The 23,521-nt window shown below is 34.8% G+C and overlaps 3 protein-coding genes and 1 pseudogene across 7 annotated transcripts; all 4 read right to left on the bottom strand.

The window, feature by feature from the left end:
• Positions 1 to 1,524: 1,524 nt before the first annotated feature.
• Positions 1,525 to 8,568, bottom strand: LOC109002744. Of its 4 annotated transcripts, none has more exons than XM_035694223.1 (8): positions 7,535 to 8,568; positions 5,375 to 5,671; positions 4,749 to 4,874; positions 3,843 to 3,923; positions 3,170 to 3,233; positions 3,016 to 3,093; positions 2,790 to 2,911; positions 1,525 to 2,003 (listed from the first exon to the last, which is right to left on the bottom strand). In XM_035694223.1, exons 1-5 carry the CDS (start codon positions 8,436 to 8,438, stop codon positions 3,205 to 3,207), a joined length of 1,437 nt encoding a protein of 478 aa, XP_035550116.1. In that variant the 5' UTR covers positions 8,439 to 8,568; the 3' UTR covers positions 1,525 to 2,003; positions 2,790 to 2,911; positions 3,016 to 3,093; positions 3,170 to 3,204. The 4 variants fall into 4 exon arrangements, with proteins under 4 accessions (XP_035550116.1, XP_035550117.1, XP_035550120.1 ...); XM_035694224.1 differs by having other exon boundaries at positions 2,790 to 2,800; XM_035694227.1 differs by having other exon boundaries at positions 3,843 to 3,919.
• A 3,934-nt stretch (positions 8,569 to 12,502) lies between these two features.
• Positions 12,503 to 13,650, bottom strand: LOC109002737 (annotated as a pseudogene).
• A 2,383-nt stretch (positions 13,651 to 16,033) lies between these two features.
• LOC109002736 (allene oxide cyclase, chloroplastic-like) lies at positions 16,034 to 17,011 on the bottom strand. 2 transcript variants are annotated; one of them, XM_035694254.1, is made up of 3 exons: positions 16,921 to 17,011; positions 16,719 to 16,840; positions 16,034 to 16,629 (listed from the first exon to the last, which is right to left on the bottom strand). In XM_035694254.1, exons 2-3 carry the CDS (start codon positions 16,737 to 16,739, stop codon positions 16,225 to 16,227), a joined length of 426 nt encoding a protein of 141 aa, XP_035550147.1. In that variant the 5' UTR covers positions 16,740 to 16,840; positions 16,921 to 17,011; the 3' UTR covers positions 16,034 to 16,224. The 2 variants fall into 2 exon arrangements, with proteins under 2 accessions (XP_035550147.1, XP_035550144.1); XM_035694251.1 differs by having other exon boundaries at positions 16,034 to 16,840.
• Positions 17,012 to 18,902: 1,891 nt separating this feature from the next.
• Positions 18,903 to 20,380, bottom strand: LOC109002750 (allene oxide cyclase, chloroplastic-like). The gene is made up of 3 exons (XM_018980630.2): positions 19,859 to 20,380; positions 19,628 to 19,749; positions 18,903 to 19,505 (listed from the first exon to the last, which is right to left on the bottom strand). The coding sequence occupies exons 1-3, from the start codon at positions 20,109 to 20,111 to the stop codon at positions 19,053 to 19,055; spliced, it is 828 nt and encodes a 275-aa protein (XP_018836175.2). The 5' UTR covers positions 20,112 to 20,380; the 3' UTR covers positions 18,903 to 19,052.
• Between the last annotated feature and the right edge of the window lie 3,141 nt (positions 20,381 to 23,521).

Here is a 23,521-nt window from a genome sequence, read left to right as displayed (position 1 = left end):
CTTGGGGGTTGCAATGATATAATATTCGTTTCCTTATTAGGAAACTCCTTTTATGTTTCAGGAGAGAATATGATTGGGTTTGGGCATTTCATTGATGAAATTGACCGAGGAGAGTCAAGACTGTATTAAATTAACAATCAAGTTGCATACAAGGTTTGATTCTCTGCAAATGGATAATCTTTTACTTGGAAAATGATAAATAGGAAAGACACCTAACATTATTCTTATAATGGATACATAGAGAGCAGCTAACAAAGTGAATCCATGTGCTGCTTCCAATGACCTCATCCAGACTGACACTTCATAAAGATTGAAAGAAACTACAGAATTATTGCAGACCTTAATGACAAACAAAAACAATGGATCTTCTGGCTAATTGAGAGAGTAGAGAACAATCTTTTGCGGCAACATGTTCAAGTTGCAACAGACTGAGACCAAAGCCAACAGATTTTAGTCCCATACAAAGATATATAGGGGTCCCTGAAGACAGCTCGTACAAGTTTTGAAGTTGTGATTAGGAAGCTTAACCCCATATAATCTTGGATAGAACTTAAAAATCATGAATTCAGAAAGTTCAAAGCATATATACTTCACTCTTTGACGTGATCGTTTAGATTCTTGACACATGGCAAAATCAGTAAAGAGGTGAGAGCCTATCCGATTGCCACTCTTTGAGGATATGGTCATAACTCAAAAGACAAGTTGATCGAGTAGATATTATTGTTGGGTTGTTTTCAGTGTGGTTTGGAAACAGGAAAAAAGAGTGGAAATGAGTAGGATGTGGAGGTGGGGGACTCTTTGGGGTTGTGCTTGTGCATGTGGGTATCATCATCGTTGTGAAAAAAAGTGCGGGGTTGGAGGAGGAGCTGCTTCAAATTATGTGGAGGAGCAGGTCGGGGGGGGTCCTAACTAGGGCTCATCATGGCCGTCATTCTTTGTCCGATGTGTATGCAAGGTACATTTCACGAAAGCGACTGCTTCTTAGGGTGTCAGATTGGTTCCATCTACTTCATTTAATTTTCTATTTTCTAGTTTTTTGCCCTTTCCAAGGAGTTATCTTTATTCTTTTATCCCCTACCATCCTAGGTAGTTGTCTCATATGTTGTTCTTCTCGATCTTCACAAGATTGCAATTTGCCCTTCCATTATAGATGGAGAGAGTGCAACAGAGAACAGAAAGAAGAGGTGAAAACGAAAAAGGGGAAAATACTGATTGTGAGTTCCATGAGTGAAAACGAACCTCTCTGGGCTTCATTATCATGTCACAGTTTGTATATCATCTGCCGAAATGTCAACTCAGGCAATTTTTCATTCACGTTTTCTCTGACCTTCCCATTGTCACGTTAGGAAGAAAATGAATCTGGATTTCACCTAACAAATGTTAAATATTCTGAAGAAACCTGCAATGAATGATTACATGGGCTTTCATCTAAAATGCAAGTTACCTTTATCTTCAATTATGGGAAAGAAATATCTAACCCGGTTGCATGACACTCCGAAAACAGGCTATCTCAACCGCAAAGAGTAGAGGGAAAAATAGTTGATAATTGATCAAAGTTTCACAAGTTATTCGAAAATTACCAAATATGCCATTCGGAATTACAATTTATAAGCATAACTACCGCATTGAAACGGGTGACCACCCCCATTTATCTGTGCCAATTAGTTTAAACAATTCCAAACCGAAAGAGTTTTACAGACCTGAATGTAAAGGAATATTATGGAGTTCCATCCAAATCATACACAATCTTGCAACAGATAAAAGCAACTTATGATGGATCATATCATCGCCAGTCCTCCAGTAGACAAGCTTGGACTTGATGCGAGCTCCAAAATAGGGGAAAACAGATGAACTGCTGCAACAAGTTCGCATCTGGGGCGAAGTTGTCTTGCAGCTCATGGAAGCAGGATGTGTAGCACAGAGGTGGCTTTGAGCTGTTATAAAACTTGATCTTCAGAACTCCGAGACGAGGAATCCAACTGGTTACCATGATTCTATACTTCCTAAAAGTTGTAGGAATAACAAAAATCCTCATAAAATTTAATGAAGTCAGGCATAAGATGCAAACCATTTCACTGAATTCAGAGAGAGAGAGAAAGAAAACCATTCATGGAACCATTTATTAAGGATAATTCTGGAATTAAATCAGGCAATTGTATTAGTCATAAAACCTAATTTTAATGTCAATTGAGGGCCAGTTTGAATTGAGAGGTGATCTCACTCCTATTCACAAATTTTAACTCACAAATCGCATTACTATTCACAAACCATCTCAACTCATCTCATCTATGAATCCAAACGGGTCAAATAATGATAACATCTCATCTATGAATCCAAACGGGGCCTAAGTGATGATAAAAGTGGGAAACATCCAATACGTCAGCACTTGGCAAAATCAAACCCAACTCAGAGGCTGAGGTGGATGCTGCAATAGCTCATGTTTCCGAGGATTTATATAGAAGCTAAGAAGAAATTATTAATGACAACTTTTTGGGATCCAGCAACAATAGTGAAGCAACATAAAATAGGTAATTTGGTTTGACAAAATGGTTACTTGCCAAAAAAAGAGTTGCCGCCAACTTGGACATAATGTGACCCTTCAGTCAAAATGACAAGGTTGAAGCCAATTCCTTTAGTTTATCATCAGTATGCACCATATAGATACAACCTTTTTTATATTTCCATATACCTCCAACAGCATGTCAAAGTATTTCTTGACATCTCACTCAAATAAACAACTACAGAGCCATAAAACATCTGATACAATGAAAACAGAGTGTCATGCATACCTTCAAGAGCTCTGCAATTGTTGAGGTTTCATGCACCAATAAATAAATGAGGCAGCTGCAGCTTGTGACTCAACAACATAATGAAAGCGAACCATGGTAATCAGAGGATGCATGAAAATCAACTGAAATTCAGGATAACATGAATCAAGTTCTAAACCAGGGGTAGGTCGTTCTATATTTTACAGAAAATATGTGACAAACCTGCATTATAATTTAAAAGACTTACCGGGAGCACAGAACAATTGATCCAGGAACCCACTCAAACTGGCAGACATCATCTATTAGCTCCTGGAACATAGCTTTCCTGAAAATAACCAGCTTAAATCATAACAATAAGAGAAAAAATAATATAGGGCAGGAAAACAGGTCAAGCTACTAACCACTAAAGATATAATCGCTGAGAACCTGAGCAACTTTAGGAAATTGCATATGCATACAAGTTTCCTGGTCAACAGGGATAAACATTAGCCAAAACAATAAATAGAGAGGGAGGCAGGGATTACAGCAGCATGTGGCAGAGCAGAAATCAGAAATTACTGACCAGAAAAAACTTTTTTTTTTATGAGAAATATTTTATTGATATTGAAATAGGCATAGCCCAAGTATATCGACCAGAAAAAACTCCATGACAAACAATGTTTGATACATTGTTAGGCAATTGGGCGCATTTCTATACAGTTACCCATTTAGTTTGATACAGTAGTTGGTTTATTTACAAAGTTCTAATTCAGTCCCCAAAAAAATAAGGTTCCAAGTTCATCCATAAAATCCTTAATTGTAAGCAATATAGTCTTTTATTCCATGCCATCACAAAAGGTGATGACAATGACATGACTCTTTTGCATATTGACCACAATCAATTTTTGTAATGAAATTATTAGTTTTACTTATAAAAAAGTTCTAGTGACAAAAGGACTAAATAGCTCAGAGTTAAAAAATTTCAGGAATGAAATCGAAACCTTTTAAAATACAAGACTAAATTCAAACTATCAAACATCGGTATGGCACTTCTTCTTTACAGATTATTTTTAAAGTAAGAAATCCAGAGATTACCTTGTCCAAGAATCAAAACAGCATTCGAAGCCAAAGGAATAACATCTTCTACCCTTTCACTGGTGAAAATTGCCTGACTAACTAACAGACAAACAGAAAATAATTAGACTTGCCTCTTCCTAATATTATATATATATATGAGAAATGATATGTGATACCCCATATGATAAGAGGATAATGTAGGTGGTGTATGGGATCCCACATTGCTTAGGAATGAGAAGTTATTGCTCTTTATAATGTTCCAATGGAACTCTAATTGTATCATTGACTAGTCTTTTTGGAGTATAGGCCATGTGGTTTGAGCCTTTCATTGGGGCGTTACAAATGGTGTCAGAGTATATCCCAACCAGAAATATGGGACTTAAGCCGTGCCACCTATAACGGATAGGCCCAACAAGGACGTCGGGAATTTAATTGGGAGGGAGGGGGGGAGATTATGATATCCCATATGATAAGAGGATAAGGTAGGTGGTGTATGAGATCCCACATTACTTGGAAATGACAAATTCTTGCTTCTTATAATGTTCCAATGGAGCTCAAATTGTATCATTGACTAGTCCTTTTGGAGTATAAGCCATGTGCTTTGGGTCTTCCCTTGGGACGTTACATGATATTTGCAGTCCTGGAGTGTGGAGTTCCCATGTACTCCCTTTGAAAAAAGTGAATAAATCTAGGATCCACATAAAAAAAATTATTTTTTTAATGGTGGCTCCCACTTTTTAGCATTACCCGTCAAAATGAGTTCTTCACATCATACAACTCCACTATGAGGGTCAAATCGATAACAAATGCTACATTGGAAAGCATTTGCATTCCCTAGGCAAACAAATAAGCAGGTATGTTCTAAATGCCTAAAAGGCAAGTATATCATTCTGAGTAACCAGAAAATTATGGAATCATGAAAACCTGAGATTTGCATTAACTTTTCTTCACTTTCCTTTCTTTCATTCTCGTTCACAGCAGTGTCCATGTCAGATGCTGCCATCACGTGCACAGAATAATATCCATCAGATATCCAAACAGTTTGAGTCCCTGCAAAGTGATGGCACATTCATTTAACGGTGGAGAGCACACACAGTGACTCATGAGCACATGCTTTTAGTGCTATCAAAAGTCAAAGATCTAAAAATAAAGTGGATTGGCATAACATGTGTGCTATAATTTTGTTCTCTGCTCTTTCTCCCTCCTTCTGTGCTATAACAATTGCTCTCTCTCTCTCTCTCTCCCCCCCCTACCACTGTGTTACAGCATTCACTCTCTGCTCTTCCCTCCCTGTGTGCTACAAAATCTGCGCTCTCTCTCACACTCTTTCTCATATAAACCAAGCACAAAGGCCAGACTACTCATAATTCAACCCCTTAACATGTAGAGTGCCTGGCTCTCTCAGTTCCTGGTTGCAAATGTCCCCAACCTCCTCCCCCCTCCCCTTCCTCAAATCACAGCTACATCAAAATTCATAGCAACTTTGGTAATGAAGCAGTCTAACATGAAAATATCTGCCGAGACAATTCAAAAGAAGAATTGAAACTTACTTATAGAAACATCAGGAAGAATAGCCAACTTTTGCACTTTCATGATGTGGGGCAATTGCTGCATGTGAAAAGTATCAGATCCAATGGCAGAATTGGATAGGTGCAATAGGTGTAAATCTCCGGCTGAGTCCAAGATTACAAATTTTTTTGGAGACAACGCCTGGATGGAGATTGCCTTTACCAACATAAGTAGCATTCTAGTGGATGATGAGGATCCAACCTCATCAGCTGCAAATGGCACAAACATTGCACCTCCTTCACTAGAGTCTTGTCTCAATCTAATGGAACTCTGCTTCACTGCAGATTAAAATGCACAATTAGCTGAAATACTAAGAACCAGTGGAAGCAACCTAGCTGAATGAAGACATGTGATCAGATAGTCAGTATTCTGCATTCATGGAAATACTAAAGAAAAAGAATTTAGTGACCCGTCTACTAGCTAGAGGTTCCATTTGAATAAGAAAATCATGACAGATAACCCCTAATTAAAGTCTTCTTTCTAACAATCAGTAATTTACCATCTAGAGGCATCCTTATGTATTAACCAAAGAACAGCACCTTGATTAGGTAGTACCTGGTCAAAATACCTAAAAAACAATTTGTCAGCGGAACGTACATGAAAAGATAAATTTGCAGCAAGTAGTGCACAAGTATTGCACGAGTATGTACTGCACAAGTATGTACAGCAGGTTGTCCACACTTAGTTAGCCATAAGATACAGTAAAACCGTATTATAGGACAGGCAAGCCACAGCATAAGAAGAAACATCGCACATAATGATACTAAGGTTCTTCAAATCACATCACTTAAATGCTGTAGTAAAAGGGAATAAAACCAAGATATGTAGCAAGTGATATGCTTTCGATGGTAAGACTATTAGATTAACCCAAATCCGCCCCAGCTGAAGCTATAGTTATATTTTATGGATATTAATATGCATTTGAAATTTGGCATACTAAGGAAATTGCCAGTTATCATGCTTCCAATCCTTTTTCTTCTTTTTTTCTCCTTTCAATCAAACCAGCATACACATGAATATTGATAGCAAATCTCAAGAGAAATACTTAATTTTTGAAGCCAAATATCCATTTATATGCCTACTCCATATCAAGAATAATCATTGATATAAACCCAAATTAAAAAATAATAATAATAATAATAATAATCCTTTGGCTCCCATGGGACACCCAAAGAGTCACTTTGCAGCATCAACTCTCAAATTCCCCCACCCATTGCTTATTAATAGATCTCCTGCAACCAACCCATATTCCTGTGCTTTTATGCAGCCTATCAATCATATTTTTTCATCGTAAAATTTTGTCAATATCAAAGAACAGCTACTGTAAAAATTACAATATGATAGAATCTCTAAACACTTTGTTCGATGCATATGATGGCAACAAAAAGAGGAATATCAAGATCAATCCCTGCTATTTAGCAAGGTAAGAAGAAGCGATTGTTTTCTTTTCCCGATGATTTTTCTTTTCATATACAGTTGTTTCCATAGAAGTAGTATATTTCCCATTGAAAGCTCAGTTTCAAAGGATCGCGGGATCTATTTTGACAAGAAATGAGAAGCTGTATATTAGAATTTAGACCGTCATGGAATTCCAGAAGCTTTATTTTAGCCATTTCATAGACTTCTCCCTCTCTTTCTCGCAAGTAATACCATCTTATAGACTTGTAGAGTACTAAATAAATATGCATAATTATACATATATGTGCATGCATATATATGTGTGTATAATATATATATATATAGCAGGCTTCTTCGAATGTGATATACCTTCTACATTTCAAGCTTTAGAGAAACAGAAACAGAAACTGAACCCAAAGCTTTCCTAATGTTAAGTACGGTTTTTCCCTTTCCATACATGAATAGGATATTAACATTATATTACTAGTATTTTCCAGCTCTTATCGGATTTCAAGGCTAACTACAGGATTTAGCACACGTACTTAAAGGATTGGAAAATCAGCATTGCCATGTATGAAACTGAAATCTATTGCGATGTGACAAAATAGTTAGTTCTACAATAAAAATCAAATTTACTTAACGAGAGCTACTCAATTATTTTCCAAATTAGCAACACCACTCAACATGGAGTACATAGAGCAATATTTCTCACTCGGAGTAATGTATAGAGCTCACACACTTACCAGATTCGCAATGCTTATCAATCCTCCCATCCAAATAGCCATTCCTAGTAACCCTTGAAGCTCCTTCAACACCACTTTGGCCACCTCTGTACTTGGTATTATCATCCCCAATTTCGCCATTCGGTAAATGCAATCCTCGACCTTCCGATTTCTCATTCAATAATTTCCCATTTGTCAAATTCATATCCGAACTCGAATAATTCCTAACCCGGCCTTTGACGAGGGGCCTCAGATTGAAAACCCTAACCCCGTTTTCCTCCCCCAAAATCAAGGACCCGCACGAGATGCTAATCGAGAAGACGGGCTTGGAGCACTCAATCACAGCGCTCCTCATCAATTTCACAACCACCCCATCATCCTCACCTACAGTTCTTACCGCGAAAACCAAAATTCTCGAGCTCGAAATAGAGTATATAGCGAAGAAATTGACCGACCCAGAGAGCCGAACCGAAACCCCGTGATTCACATCGACCAAGACCCCCAATTTATCATCGAACCGAAGACCTCTCTGATTGCAAACTACCTGGGCTCTGGCGAACGCCTTGCTCTTCCGCACTAGAACATAGAACCGGAGGAGAACCTGGGACCCACCTCTGTACGGACCCGATACAACAAAAAGAGTGCGTGTGTTCGTAGGGTTAGGGCTAGGATTATGGTTAGGGTTTTGACTTTGGAGGAGAATGAAGGCGGAGGAGGAAGAAGGAGGAGGAATGATGGTTTGAGGGGGAGGGAGGGAGGATAAAGAAAGAGGGGAGAGAGAAGGGTAAAGAGAGAAACAAGAGTCGGAGTGCATGAGGGCTAGAGAGAGAGAGTGGGGTTCGAAGAGGAGAGAGGTTATGGGAGGCGGGAAGGAGGAGAGGGGAGGGTTGGGGAGCTTCAGCTTGGAAGCTTGGACAACAACCATTAGAAAGGCAGACTTGGAGCCACTGAGCTTGGAATCGGAGTTAGAAGAAAACGCATCTGGTTGCTGTTCAACGCACCATTTTTCTCCACAATTCCATTTTTTTTTCTGTTACCGTAGTAGATCCAGAAATTTTAATGTTTAATGGTTTTTAAAGTTTTTTCAAGTCTAATTGAAGTCTATCTATGATTATAATTAGAAATTGAAGTCAATATGTTAGGTTAAGATGATAAGATATTATCTATAATAAATGCCCATGCCAAGTCACATGCTAATGCTCTGCAGGTGGCCATGCCAGCTTCTTCTTGAATGTGGTTACAAAAGTTCATTTGGATTAACAATTTGAATGTTTGGTTAAAATGGGAAACGATGAAAATGAAATTCTTTATATAATTATGTGCATGTTTGAGATTGTGATGAAAAATATAGTTTATAATTTTAATATTTATAATTTATAATTTAAATAATAAGTTTTATTATTAAAAATGTATTTATTATTTAATAATTATATATTTAAAATATTTTCAAACATATTACATTTATTTAGAAATAAATTAAAAAAATATTTTTTAATATAGAAATCACGATTATTTAAATTTTTAAAGATTATGATTATATCCTTTAAAGTTTGAAAAATTATAATAATCTGAGAATTGTATGAATATTTTTATCTATCTATTGATAGTTTTTTTTTTATTCAAATTACGTTCTGTATTATTCAAAAAAATATATTTGAAGAAAAATATAAAAAATGATATTTTTCGTCAAACGTATTTTTTAACTTATTTAAAATTAAAAATATTTTAATATGTAACATTCAAACAATCTAAATTTTTTATTAACAAATTTTTTAAATTATTTAAATATTTTTTAGAGATTCCTACTACAGACCTAAACAGATATTATATTTTAACTTACAAGTGCTTTATAAAATAATTTTTAAAAAGTAATTTTAACGCAGGTCGCTGGTGGACCCTTCTGACAAAACATGAACGGGCTGAAACAGATAAAAATCCGACCCATAAGACAAAGCATAATAAAAGCTTAAAACGCCAATGCGGACCATAGTGATATAGTTATGATTTTGGAAAATGCTAGTTTATCTTCTTATTTTGTCCTCTTACTTTAATCACTTGTTTATTTAATTTTTTTTTAAATTCTAAGAAAATGATTTTTAGTATATTTATATATTTTGTTATTTTCTAAAAATATTTAAAGATGTTAAAAAAATATAAAAATAAATAAAAATCTATATTTTATCTATTAGTCAGATTGAGAAGGCTACTCTGACCAGTTAAAAAATATAATATCATAGCCCACTCTATGATATTATATTTCTGCATAAAATCATGGATATCAGAGTCAGTTAAAACTTCAAACAAAAATTAGTCCGACTAAAAGGATTTATATAAATTAAGTTAATTAAGGGAAATAATATATAAATTTGTAACGATCAGAACAAGAAAGAATGCATCGTTGGCATGCGCGGGAAGAAAAAGAGAAAAGAGCGGAGAAAAGAGCGGTGCTACTCCCGCTGCTGGGAGCTCCTGTTAGTGTTTTTGGAATATTTTTTTTTATATTTTTTTATATGTATTTTTTTAATACATTTGAATATATTTTTAAAAATAAAAAAATATAATAATATTAAAAAATACTTAATTAATTATTAAATAAAAATAAATAAATAACTCACAGCGATAGAAACTAACGGTAGAAACTAATGGTAAGAATAGTATTTTTTTTTAAAAAATGTTACTTTCGAAACTCGTGAGTTTTAATAATGTTAAATGTTATCGTGCGTAAATATTATATAATTATTTTAAAAAATAATAAAATTTATTATTAAAAAATCAATTTTATTTTTATAGAAATTTTATATTTATATTTATTTTTTAAATATTTACACGATACTTACATTACAATTATCATTTCTCACGTAGTTATTAGTGTATCATTGCCCTTTGTTTATTTGTCGCGGAGCCCATGTTGATTCAGATTTATTCTTGGACTTCGTGGGGGCGAGCATTGGGCTTGTACTCTATAATCTTGATAGAAGATTGGGACGGGGTCTTAGGGCTAATTTGTTAGTATTTTCGGGTATTTAATTATTAAATATTATATAAATATAAAATATTTTTTAATTTTATTATTATCCAAATAAAAAAATTATACACGTCATTTTCACATTACACACAATACTTAATTTTTTATTTTTTTTATTAAATATGTAGTGTATAAATAATTAATAGAAGAAATCAATTAATTTATAAATAATAAAATCAGAAAAATTAAAAAAAAAAAGTATAATGTGTGAAGATAAGGAGTAGTAAAGTTTTATCCAAATACAAAATCCAATACAAATTTTTCAAACTTTTAAACAAAATATAAAAAATTATACAATTTTTTTAAATATTAAAATAAAAATAATATTCAAATAATTTTTTAATTTTATAATATTTTTGTTCAACTCTTTGAAGAAGCATGGGCCTTTTATTTTGTATTTTTGGGCAAAAATCGTGTAACACGTTTATCTAGAGTACTGATTAATATATGTTGCTGTCGTGTAACACGGTCAATTAATTAACAACTTATGTTGGCCACGAGCAATTTATCAGATAGTGTCAATTAGGTCACGTTTTTTTTTCCTGCCGTCTTGCATGCACGACAGAGAATAGGTAAAATTTTAGGCAATATTTAAGTTTTAACTGATACGTCACTTTTTACTTTTTACTTTTTACTATCTCGTTCAAAACTTAACAACACGTTAGATTAGCTATTAAACTCAGAATAAAATGTTGTTTTTTTTGTTTATTTATTCTTTTTTATCTGTTTTTTTAATACTTGTATCTAATAGTTACATTTTTTTATTTAATTATTATAATTTTTTTAAATACATTTTTCAAGCTTATTTTTTAGAATCTAATAGTTATATATGTTGTTAACACCTAAAAATAGTACAACAGGCTGAAAGGGAAGAAAGATTCATTCTCGGACTGTTGAGACTATTCGGGCCTCAATTAGCATAGTGTAGAGTCCTCGGCAGTGATCCAATACGGTTGTATGGTATCAGTGCGTACATCCATGATAATGAAATGAGAAATATAGCTTCTGGTAGAGATATCGTCGCTGGAATTCCTGAGGTGAATAAGCCCACGAGGAGAAGCCTGGCCAAAAGTCTCTGAAGTCGTCTGGTTTCCTCTTTTTTATCTTCTGTCCCCTCCTTCATGTCACATCGCCTCTCATTTATGTCTCATTCTCTATTTTCCTCTTGACACCATTCTTAACATTTTGTTCCCTTCCTTTTATATTGGGCTGAGTCTTAAAAACCACTTTAGGCATGATACATTTTATCCCTTCCGTATATCATTCTATGTAATTTTATTTATTTTACTAAAATTCTCAATACTTATATTTTATTGTTTTACCTTGTTTTGTTAATAAAAAAAACTCTTCAATTCACGAGAGTACTCATACAATTGTTGAATATTCTATTTATATATTCGAGACTGATTATAATGCTATTCATGGACAATAAAAAACGATGTTTATTAGTATGCATTTAAAAAGGGGAATTGAAATAAAAGTAGCGTCAAAACGGTTTAAAAAATAAACATATAGAATGCACATGGGCGATATATAAAGTGGCAACAAAAAAAGATATAATACATTTGATAAATGATAAGAAAAAAGTTTTGGGATGAGAAAAATAATATTAAAAAATAATTATCTAAGCTACTATACACTTAGATATATGTAAAAGTAGTGTAGTTAACAGATTCGTTGTTTTCTTGTTCTCGCCTTTAGCTGTAAAAAGAAAAGGAAAATATTTTGTTATAGGGTGATTATATAAAAATTTTTTATAAATTGATATATTTTGATATGATTTGTTACATTATAAAGTTATTTTTATAAAAAAATTTATTCATTATCTCTACACTATATACCACTCATAATTTTTTAATTTTTAATTTTGTTTTTTTATTAAATATATAGTTTATGAATAATGAATATATAAGAATTTAATAAGATGAAGCTACGTTTAAAATTATTTTTATGTAATTCTTGTATGACTCTCGGTGGGACCACACACATAGATACATACATCTACTGGGAGACGGCAAATAGATTTTGGTTTCCAATCGTGCAAGCATGCACCGACTCTTCGAAACAGAAATTTGCAAACAGCACTTAACATTAGCGGCATCTATCAGTTGGTGAAGTTGAAAATGGTGGCATCGGGCTCACAGGCATTAGCCGCAGGGGTGGGCTCGACTGCTGGGTTGGGCTCACCGGCTTCACGACGAGCTCCTCTGGAAGGTCCTTGATGCCCTTCAAGAAAAACGTGTAGAAGAGCTTAAAGGGAAACACAAGCTGTTGTAGCTTAACCTCACCGTACACCCCCTCGAAGACCCCTGATCCACCTGTCACGGCCAGATACGTGTCCTCGTACGTCAAATAAGCTCCTTGCACTGATATGTGACCGTATCCCCCGAAGTAAAAGCTGAAGATCGCCTCGTACCGGTCTCCTTTCTTTTCCGGTTTGTTTTCGATGAGAATGCATATTCCCGCCGTGATCCCCGCCCGCTTTTGCAGGTCTCCAGTATACACCTATTATTACGTACATATAAAGTTTGAGATAGATAAAGTTACTTTATTGCAGACGAGTCAGGGAAAATTACTTTGTTGCTAAAAGGGACTAGGTCGCCAAGGGAATTGACGGGTTTCTGGCTCAACCGGAGGTAGGCAGGACTCCCACGATCCTGCTCGTTGATCTCGTAAACGTACAGTTCCTGAACTTTGGCTGCGAAAACAGAACAGACAGAAAAACCAAGGGTAACACATGATCCAACAAAAAACTTCGATTTCGTAAAAGAAAAACTAGGGGGGGTGAAAGTGAGAATTACAGGGCCTAGCAGAGCCCGATAGGTCGGCCTGGCTTTTGCAAGTGAATGATCTTCTGGGTAGCGAAAGGCTGGGGCATTGTGCTGGACTTGAGCGGAGTTTGAGGCTTTGGGTGATGGATGGATTTGAGAGCTTGAAAGATAGAAGTCTGCTGGCTGGTGAAGTAGTAGTACTGGATTGTGATCTGGGATTGGCAAGTTTGACAGAGGAAGAGGTAGTTATCAAAGCAGAGCTTGAGCAGGCCATTAGTGAGAGACGGAGAGCTCTTACTTGTGGTGAAGTTCTTCAAACAGTGCTTGGTCAGCGAGAAAGTAAGGGAACTTGATTAGAACGACAGGGGAGTTAGCTGTTTATATGAAAAGGTTAGGCTGGCCGGTAAGACCATAAGATTCCAATCATGTGATAATAACTCTTGGGGTGTACGGACGGACGGTAGAAATTAACGGGTCTAGTCGAAAGGAGGCATTAATATTGTTCAAGAGGAAAATTAGAAAGTTCGGAAAGGTAGGAAGAAATTCCTTTAAATTCTAGGCGGGTTTGGTATTTGGTAGGAAAAATGTCAAGGAAATTTTGGTGTCTTCGGACGCGTCTCGCCATGTTCAAATGTTCCATGTGGGTGGAAGCGCTTTTAGGGGGCACCAAAAACTCGTTTATGGCAAAGGTATTGGCGAATAATGACTGTGATTTTGAGACGCTCTTGAGATGGGAAAACGAGTTGTAATATTGGTGTAATAATTCTTTTTGTAGTGGACATCACTTATTTTATAGTGAAAATGTTAAAAATACGGAATTCCGTATTGATTTACAAGTTCATAATCGATAAATTCTTGTTTATATGAACAGTAAAGTCATTGTTCATAAGTCTATAACCGTGTTCGAAATTTAGAATTCTTAACACATATAATCCATATAAATAAGAGATAGAAATTAGATTGATCTTGCTATAAAGCCAATTGTTTTCTCCTCCTCTTTTCTTTACGAGTCATGCTGGCTGCCACCGACACGCCTAGCATAAATTTGTATTTATATTTGTATTTTTTTAATATATTTAAATATTTTTAAAAATAAAAAAATAAAAAAATATATTAAAAATTCCTTTTTTAATTATTAAATAAAAAAAATAAAAAATAAAAATATATAAACAATCAAAATAAAACACAAACTCAAATAGTATACTAACATTTTCCTTTCTTTATTACCCTCGTGAAACACGTCAAAAGTAATATCGACGGTATAAAAAACGATTACTTGGAAGAACTTCCAAAGTAGTTACAAAAAAGAAGAAGCATGGCATGCATGCATGCATTCAGCGTGTGTAACATGATCGAGAATTTCCAGTCATTCTCGATCCTCAACAGTCAACACTTTCAATATATCAATAATTCAACTTTTAGGACAGGTTTAAAGAGGAGTGAAATAAGAATTTTATATTTTATTTTAGAGTTTGTTTGTTTTTAAAGATGAGATTAGATGAGTTGAGATTAAAGTTAAAAAATTGAATAAAATATTATTAGAATATATTTTTTAATATAATTTTAGTTTTGAGATTTGAAAAAGTTGAATTGTTTATTTTATTTTTATTTTGTGATTTGAAAAAGTTAAATTATTTATTTTATTTTATGTAAATATTTGATAAAGTTGGAATGATGAGATTAGATGAGATGTTTAAAATATTATGTTTTAATATTATTATTATATTAAAATTTAAAAAAATTAAATTATTTATTATATTTTATATAAAAATTTTAAAAAATTATATTAATAAAATAAAATAAGATAAAAATTTTATGTCTCATTCTAACCGTCAAACCAGCCGTTAATGGCTTATTAAATCCAGCGTCAAACCAGCATGCGGTCTCCATCGCTCTCCTCGTGTCGCACACTTTATCTGAGTATGCGACGTCAGTTTCGGAACAAATTTAATATATTTTTTTTCTTAAGTGACTTCTTTAATAAAACAAGAGTTTAAGACAGCTAGCAAGGTATAATTGTGCGTACATTCAATTTCGATAAGCCAATTTAAATTTGCGAAAGCCATTTACTTGACTTATCTCATTACAAAGAAAATTCTAAAGTAAGATCCTATTAAAATTCTTTTTTATTTTATATATTATCCACAATTCAAAAAATGATAAATATCAATTTGTAGATATTCCTTCATTAAATATTGGCTGTGAATGAATGTCAACATCAAACAGACTGTCGTCTAATTTTAAGAAATCTGGATCCGATATTAATATCAAGAACAGTCACTTTTTGGGAAGAAAATTTATATTGCAGAGCATATTAAATAAAATGTTTAATTATATAATATAATTTGATTTAAAAGATAAATTTTAAATTTTAAATTTTATAAATTCAGTCTTGGATGATAAATTATATTTGTACTCATAGGATATGCAAGTCTAACGCACTATTTTTTTTTAAAATAGATTAATTTAGGACTTGTATGAAAAAATTAATTTTTTTTAATGAGAAATTATACATAAAAGCCTTACACCACACAACTCCGTCTAATCAATATGTATTTTATTATTTTTATCTTTTTTTCTTAATATCTAAATATGTGCGTGTTTAAAAAAAAAATAACAAATAACAAAAACATATTAGTTAAGTAGATATATGTGGTATACAAAAATTACATACTCTAAAATTATATATATCATTACTTAATTAAAATTGTACGTTATACACAACACTTTGAGAATATAACATCTCTTTAAAAATTGAAGAAGTAAATTAACGTGGATTTGCTAACTTCCACAAGAATATCATGTGTGACGTTAAGATCAAAGTCACATTCGGGGAAAAATACAATATGCAAATAATTTATTGACTATCAATGTCATCGTCATCATTGATCAACAACGGCGTTCATAATATTCCTTCAACGAGTGAAATTAGCGATGGTGGCTTGGGGCTCACAAGCCTTAGCCGCAGGGCTCGGCTCAACAGCTGGCCGGGTCGGCTCCACGTGCTTCCCAACAAGCTCTTCGGACAAGTCTCCGATGCCCTTCAAATAAAAAATGTAGAAAAGCTTGAAGGGGAACACAATCTGGTGCAGCTTCACCTGCCCGTACACCCCCTCAAAGATACCAGAACCACCCGTCACGGCCAAACACGAGTCCTCGTAGGTCAAATACGGTCCCTGCACCGATATGTGACCGTAGTCCCCGAAATAAAAGCTGAATATCGCCTCGTACCTGTCACCTTTCTTTTCGGGTTTGTTTTCGATCAGAATGCACATGCCCGCTGTTATTCCCAACCGCTTCTGTAGGTCTCCGGCATATATCTGCAAACCAGAAAAGATAAGAGAGAATATTACAGAAATATTGCTTTTAAAAAGGAAGAAAGTAAGTAGATGAGGATCGAAGAACATGCTTTGTTGCTAAACGGGACCATATCTCCGAGAGAATTGACGGATTTCTGGCTCAAACGGAGGTAGGCGGGGCTTCCACGATCACGTTCATTGATCTCGTACACGTACAGTTCCTGAACTTTGGCTGCAAAAAACAAGCAAAAGGGTCACCAAAGGAACTTGCGAGAAACACATGACACAAAGGAAAATGTGTAAAATATGTACTTGGTCATGCAGAGCTTGAGCAGGCCATTGGAGTAACTTTCTTGTTTTCGGTAAAGTAATGGACAATTGGTGGACGAAAAAGATGGCGGAGAATGAAATTAAGGTGGTGTCCGGATAGATAGCAGCTTATTATAGATGGGAAGCGTGGTGGATTTGGGCACGTGGGTCTCGTGGTGTACGAATGGACGGCGCTGCATGCCGTCCAGAGGTGGGATCGTGGTATAGCATGCCGCGGCCGTATGGGAACATTCAAAAGCTGTAGCTAATATTAATAGTAGGGTGATGCTACAGCCCCGCTGGGGGTGTAATGTTATTTTATATGTGTTTTATTTAAGTAATTTTTTATATAAATTTTTTATTATTTTAAAATATTTTAAAAAAATAAAATAAATTTAAAATATCATTTAAAAAATATTTTTTTAATTAGAAAGTAAAAAAATATATATTAAAAAATACTTTCTTAATCATGAAGTAAAATAAAAAATTATAAAAAATATTTTTAAAAAAATAAAATAAATTTAGAACATCATTAAAAATACTTCCTTAATTAGAAAGTAAAAAAAATTCATTAAAATATACTTTCTTAATCACGAAGTAAAATAAAAAAATATTTTTTTATGATTTTTTATTTTACTTCGTGATTAAGAAAGTATTTTTTAATAATATTTTAAATTTTTTTATTTTTTAAAAATATTAAAAATTATTAAAAAAATCTATATAAAAAATAATTTAAAAAAAAATACATAAAAAATACACTAATCTCCGGCGGGAGCTCCAAACGGAAGCTCCCAGCGAGAGATATAGCATTTCCCTTAATAGTAAGGAAAATTCTAAAAATAATATCCACGTGCAAATTGCTTTACATGTAAATATCCTCGTGTTCGAGACCACGTGCATTGTGCTTCATATGAAATTGTCCTCGTGTTTTAAAAACAGAAAAAAAAAAGTAAGAAGTCAAAGCTCTGGCTGGTAATCATATTTTCTAGTTTACTAACAGACACTTTATTATCAAATTCTAGTTTTTTTAAGGAGTAATGTATCTGTAATAAATACTATAAAATGAATTTTATGTTATTTATCTCACATCAAAGTTTTGAGTTCAAACAACATTTTATGGGATGGTAATAATCAATTCTAAATCTGCTTTGCTTATTAACTGAGATTTTATGAACTGAGACATTATGTCCGTTTGAACATTGAACTCAACTCTTTATTAATAATAGTGAGTTGAGAATGTGAAATGAATTTTGTGAAGCTCGTTTAAGATGAGTTTAGATATTTTTAAACTTTAAGATGAGTTTATATATATTTATGAAAAATTAAAAAAGATTGTGGATCCAGTACATAAAGAGGTGTTGAGTTATAAATATTAAAAAACATCTACTAAAAAGTTATAAAAAAGTTTATATATATTAAAAAAGTTGTAGACCTTACATACAAAGAGATTTTGAATTAAAATGAATTTAATAATTTAAAAATTGACTATTTTGACGTTAGACTCGAATTTAAAATCAGTCTAAATTTCAAACACAACGTAAAAGCAATGCAAGTTTCCGCCTCCTATTGCATTTGCCCCTCGGCATGGTTATGACTTATGAGTGGGTACGGTGACACTAGAGCGAAGGTCGGGATGTGGGGATATTATTTAAAAAATAATAATTATCTTTATTGTTTTTAGGAAACGATATAGATGTATATTATAAAAATAAATTTATAAATTAACATAATTTGATATAATATATTATATTTTAAAATTATTTTTATTATAAAATATATCTAATAAATTATATTAATTTATGTGTTTAATTTTGTGAACGTATCTCCTTAATTTATTTTTTGAACTTTCTAAAACTTCTAGATTTTTACTCTCGACGAACCATCCCTTGTAGTCAGTTTGACAGAAAAGGCAATGGACGATGCCCGTTTAGACAATGACCCATAGCACATGGCGCACAACATTAATATCTCCAAAAAAACAAAGAAACATCGGAAAAGAATCTTCAAAATAGCAAAAGAACAAGGGAATATTGAGTCAAATCGATCCATAACCATAATCTGAAGCAAACATCAAAGATCACATGCTTATCCAACTCAATTACATGATCAATTTAAAAAAGAGCAAAGCAGCAAAGTCAAGCATTTTGTTTCTGATTAACGCTGGAAACGAGCTTTGGTTGTGCAAAATATTTGGAGAGCAAGACACGTAAAATAGGTTTCCAGTGGGAAGCATAGTAAAGGATGGGGTCGATGGTTCGGTTGGGCTCCACAGGCTTCCCGAGTAGCTCGACGGGCAAATCCTTGATGCCCCTCAAGTAAAATGTGTAGAAGATTTTGAAGGGATACACAATTTGCTCCAGCTTCACCTGGCCGTACACCCCCTCGAAGATCCCAGAGCCGCCCACCACGGAGAGGTAAGTGTCCTCGTAGGTCAAATACTGCCCCCGCACCGCCATGTGACCATAGTCTCCGAAGTTAAAGCTATATGTCGCCTCGAACCGGTCACCTTTCTTCTCCGGTTTGTTTTCGATCAAAACACACAGTCCCTGTGTGATTCCCAATTGTTTTTTCAGGTCTCCGGTAAACAGCTGTGTTGAAATAAATATACAAAGGTTATATACAGAAAGATGCGATTAAATTAAAGGAAGTGTTTTTCCCAAATAGAAAGAAAATAAAAAATAAAATAAAAAGAGTTTCTTCTGGAAAATACTTTGTTGGTGAAGGGAACGAGATCGCCTAGGGAATTGACGGGCTTTTGGCTCAGTCGGAGGACGGCAGGGCTTCCACGATCAAGGTCGTTGATCTCGTACACGTGCAGTTCTTGAACTTCGGCTGCAAAAACAGACATAAAAAGCAAAACGGTCACCGTAAGAACCACCAAAAAGTTTAATTTTGGGGGAATGAAAAACGCGGTGAGTGAGAAAACGTGAGAAATGAATACCGGGTATTGCAGATCCTGATTGATCGTCGTGGCTTTTGCAGGTGAGTAATCTTCTGGGTAGTAAAAAGTTCGGACTTTTCGGTGGGGTGGAGTGGATCTTGAGGCTTTGGGAGAGAGCTGGGTTCGTGAGCTTCAACTGTAGTGTTTTAACAGTAGGTGAAGCAGTGGGTAGTGATCCTATGCTGGGTAACTTTTTGAAGGTAGAGATGGTTATCGGAGCAGAGGTTAAAGAAGCCATTGATGAGCTTTGCATTTGGTTGGCTGAGTGGGAAATGTTTGGTCAGAGAGAAAAGTTGAAGAAAAAGTGGGTTGGGGGATAGTGCAGCAGTGCTCATATAGAGGGGCTTTAATCATGTGCTAAAATTTGGGTATCTTTGGAATGGTCATTGGACGGTGGAGACCTGAAGACCGCCGAAGCGCGTGTGCTCTGTAGTCGACGGAGGTGGACGGAGACGGATTAATTAATAATGTGCTAGACCCACTCAGTAACGGAGGTGGACGGATTAAACGAGTCGGGCCGGTGCAGCACGAGAGAGGTTACCGACAAGGATAAATGACTTTTTTAGTCATCATTTCTTTATACTCTTAAATATTTTTTTTTAAATTCACAATATAATTAAAAAAATATTTCATTAATTATTAAATAAAAAAATAATAATGACCAACTAGACATTTTATCGGTGGCTTTAACATTATTGTAGTTAAATATAAATACACTTTGATGAGTTTTACATTGCACATGACCAAAACTAACACATTCTTTAGTTTTCAAAAATCAATAATTTACACCTTTCTTCAAGGTTTTTGTCTAATTTGTAACACATTGCCTATTTTTATCTTTTCAACGGCTATAAGTGAATGAAGCTTAGATGTATAAATTTTTTACAAATAAGACGATAAATTATAATTTTTCAAGGGTGCTGCTAGGTGTAGTCCCATGCGGGGGACTCATTTGCAGTCCTCATACGTGTGCACGTGAATTCAATTCCAATGACCAAATTGTCTCTATATTTATTTGCGAGACAAAATAGTAAAAATGAAGTGAAATCAAGGTCTGAAAATTTCCATATCTTGAATCTATGTCCACTGCCAATTATTGGCTTCCTCCACCAGTGTTCGAGTGCTCAACTGCCCATTGCCAGCCTCCTCGAGTTCGTGTCCCCCACTGCCCATCGCCGTCCTCCTCCACCATCGATAGAGCACGTAAGAAATTTGGAAGCCATACATAAATTTGTTAGCTTGATCTAGTTTGTTACTTTGTTTTTTCTCCCATAAATTTTTGCTATTTGAGCTCAAACAGAAGCTCTCCAACGCTATGGACCTCTTTTAGAAAGAAATATATTTGGAAAATTGAAGAACACAAGGATGGATCTAGGCTTCCTCCAAAAATTGAAAAACACATAAATTCAAAAAAAAAAAATCAAATTAACTAGCTTCCGATATCAGTTATCAACAACATTGTTTGTCTCTCAATAACCAAATAATATATATAATCTTTGGCAAAATGTCATATGAATTGATCCCTATTCCTTCGGACAGTAACGGCGACGGTGAACTTGAGTTGAGAAGCGGATAACGTCTTAAGGCACTCATTGATGTGAGAATGAGATAGGGCTTAGGAGACGTTGGTAGTTGCTGGTTCCCACTTCCCATGTACCAGAGGACTAGTTGGTAAGGGCTTGCCACGTAGGGCGTGCGCACGCAGTTCCCTCATGGGGATTGCAAATAGAATTATTCTTTGTTTGGGGGTAAAATCCCCTAACCAATATGATATCTCAAGCCCAAGCCAAAGAGCCATCATTAGGAAGTAAAGAACAGACAATGAGGAGACAAGAAAAAACAAGTGTCAGAGAGAAAGAAGGAAGGCAACATAAAAGAGCAAAAATGAAAAAGTTAGTAGGATAAAACTGACTTCCTCACTTACCATTGTTAGGAAAACAACAAAAAAAAATTTGATATTGAAGGAAAGGGGACAACGGCTAAGCAATTTTTACGAGAACATAGAGATCACCTTCAACTTCATGATTAGAGCTTCAGAAAGATAATCTTCTCCAAAAAAAGAGGTCTCTAACCTCCATTATACAGAGAGAAATGAGATACCACGAGAGATGTAAAATACTAATGTTATAGTAGATTTGCCTTCCAAACGACCTGTGGATGTAGGCCTTGTGCTGAACCACGTAAATCTAAATATCTCCATATCTATTTATATTTCTTGTATTTATTTTATATTTATTACTATGGTTGTACATATGGGCACCGTACCATCACTCCAATTGTCACTATGGGCTTCGAACCGTCTTATCTAGTCTTGGACTAACTTAGTGGATCGGAAATGACTATTTCTCCCATTTTGACTTGTGCAATTTTTTGACATTAACAATATTTGTCGTCTATCAAATATGATAAACTATACTAAACGAGAAATGACTTAACTAAATATTATCGATATTAACCCTCAACTATTTCAGAAAATCTCAATTTCCCAATTCAATATAGACAAACAAAATATATTGAAGTTTCGACTTTTGTCTGCGGCACACTCACAGTCTCACCACAGCATGGCAACTTATAATATGTAATTAGAAATTTAGAAGTTTTCCCGATCGCCACCGAAGTAAGGTTCATTAGAATGGTAAGGTTCATTAATATGTTGCAAATTGCAATGGGCATGCACCCAAGTGGGTTTCCTTTACTTTATAATAACGCCAGTGGTTCAGCCTTTTGAGTCATGCTCATAATTGTGTCATTTTTTGACACAGGCACAAATTTTCATCAAGCCCCTGCAATTGTTGATTATTTAGAATAACTACTGTCAATTTTTTTTTCTTTTTCTTTTTTCTTTTGAAGATGTTTCCGTTGTAAGCCACTCACTGAAAGCATGAGGTTTATAGACATTACAGATTCTTCTATTATTTTGACAATGATTTTGGTTTGTGCCACGTCATTTGCTCCCCCCATTTCCATGATTGATGTCATTGTTGGCCCTCTAAATCGGGAGGTAGCCAATGAATATCAGATCCGGGCCACTTCCTGGTAGCCCTTATAGCTCATTACTTAAAAGTGGTCCGATTTATGTCACTCATTGGACAACTTAGATCAGGGCCCAGGCTGTCGAAGGAGTGGCCATTTGGATGATGTAGATCGGGTCATGCGTGAGTGACTTTTGCAGGTGCAAGCGGCACACGAAAAGAACTTTCATGGACCGCTCAGAAGAGAGGAACACAGACCTTCGTGGGCCGCACAGTCGTTTTATCCGTGGCACACACCAGAATGACCAGAGGCGTAGAAAAAGTAGGAGAAAGCATGGAGCAGATACGTCATTCACAAAATCTTATCTGGAACCTAAAGAAGACGACAGTGCAAAGCCCTTTTGGGTTGATTTTGATTTCAGCTTTACTTTTTGTCAAAGTTCTATTCTTTCTTAATCCAAGGCTAGATGCAACCAACTTTTGTGAACAGGTGAGTCCCTCCCTTCCGGTATTTCATGGATATATCTGACTAAACATTGTCACCTCTGAGGTCTGACTAAAGATCTTTCCGGGTGATCGGGGATAGACCGGAGGAAGAAAAAACCTTCACGATCACCAGGCAGTAGAGTCAGAGAGGTAGGGAAGGGACTGTGTCTGTGAGGGAGGGCAGGGCTAAAATCTGACTCTGTTG

This window comes from Juglans regia, chromosome 1 (assembly GCF_001411555.2).
Source record: "Juglans regia cultivar Chandler chromosome 1, Walnut 2.0, whole genome shotgun sequence".
NCBI classification, from domain to species: Eukaryota; Viridiplantae; Streptophyta; class Magnoliopsida; order Fagales; family Juglandaceae; genus Juglans; species Juglans regia.
The sequence above is the reverse complement of the archived record's forward strand: the minus strand, read 5'-3'. Positions and strand labels throughout refer to the sequence as shown.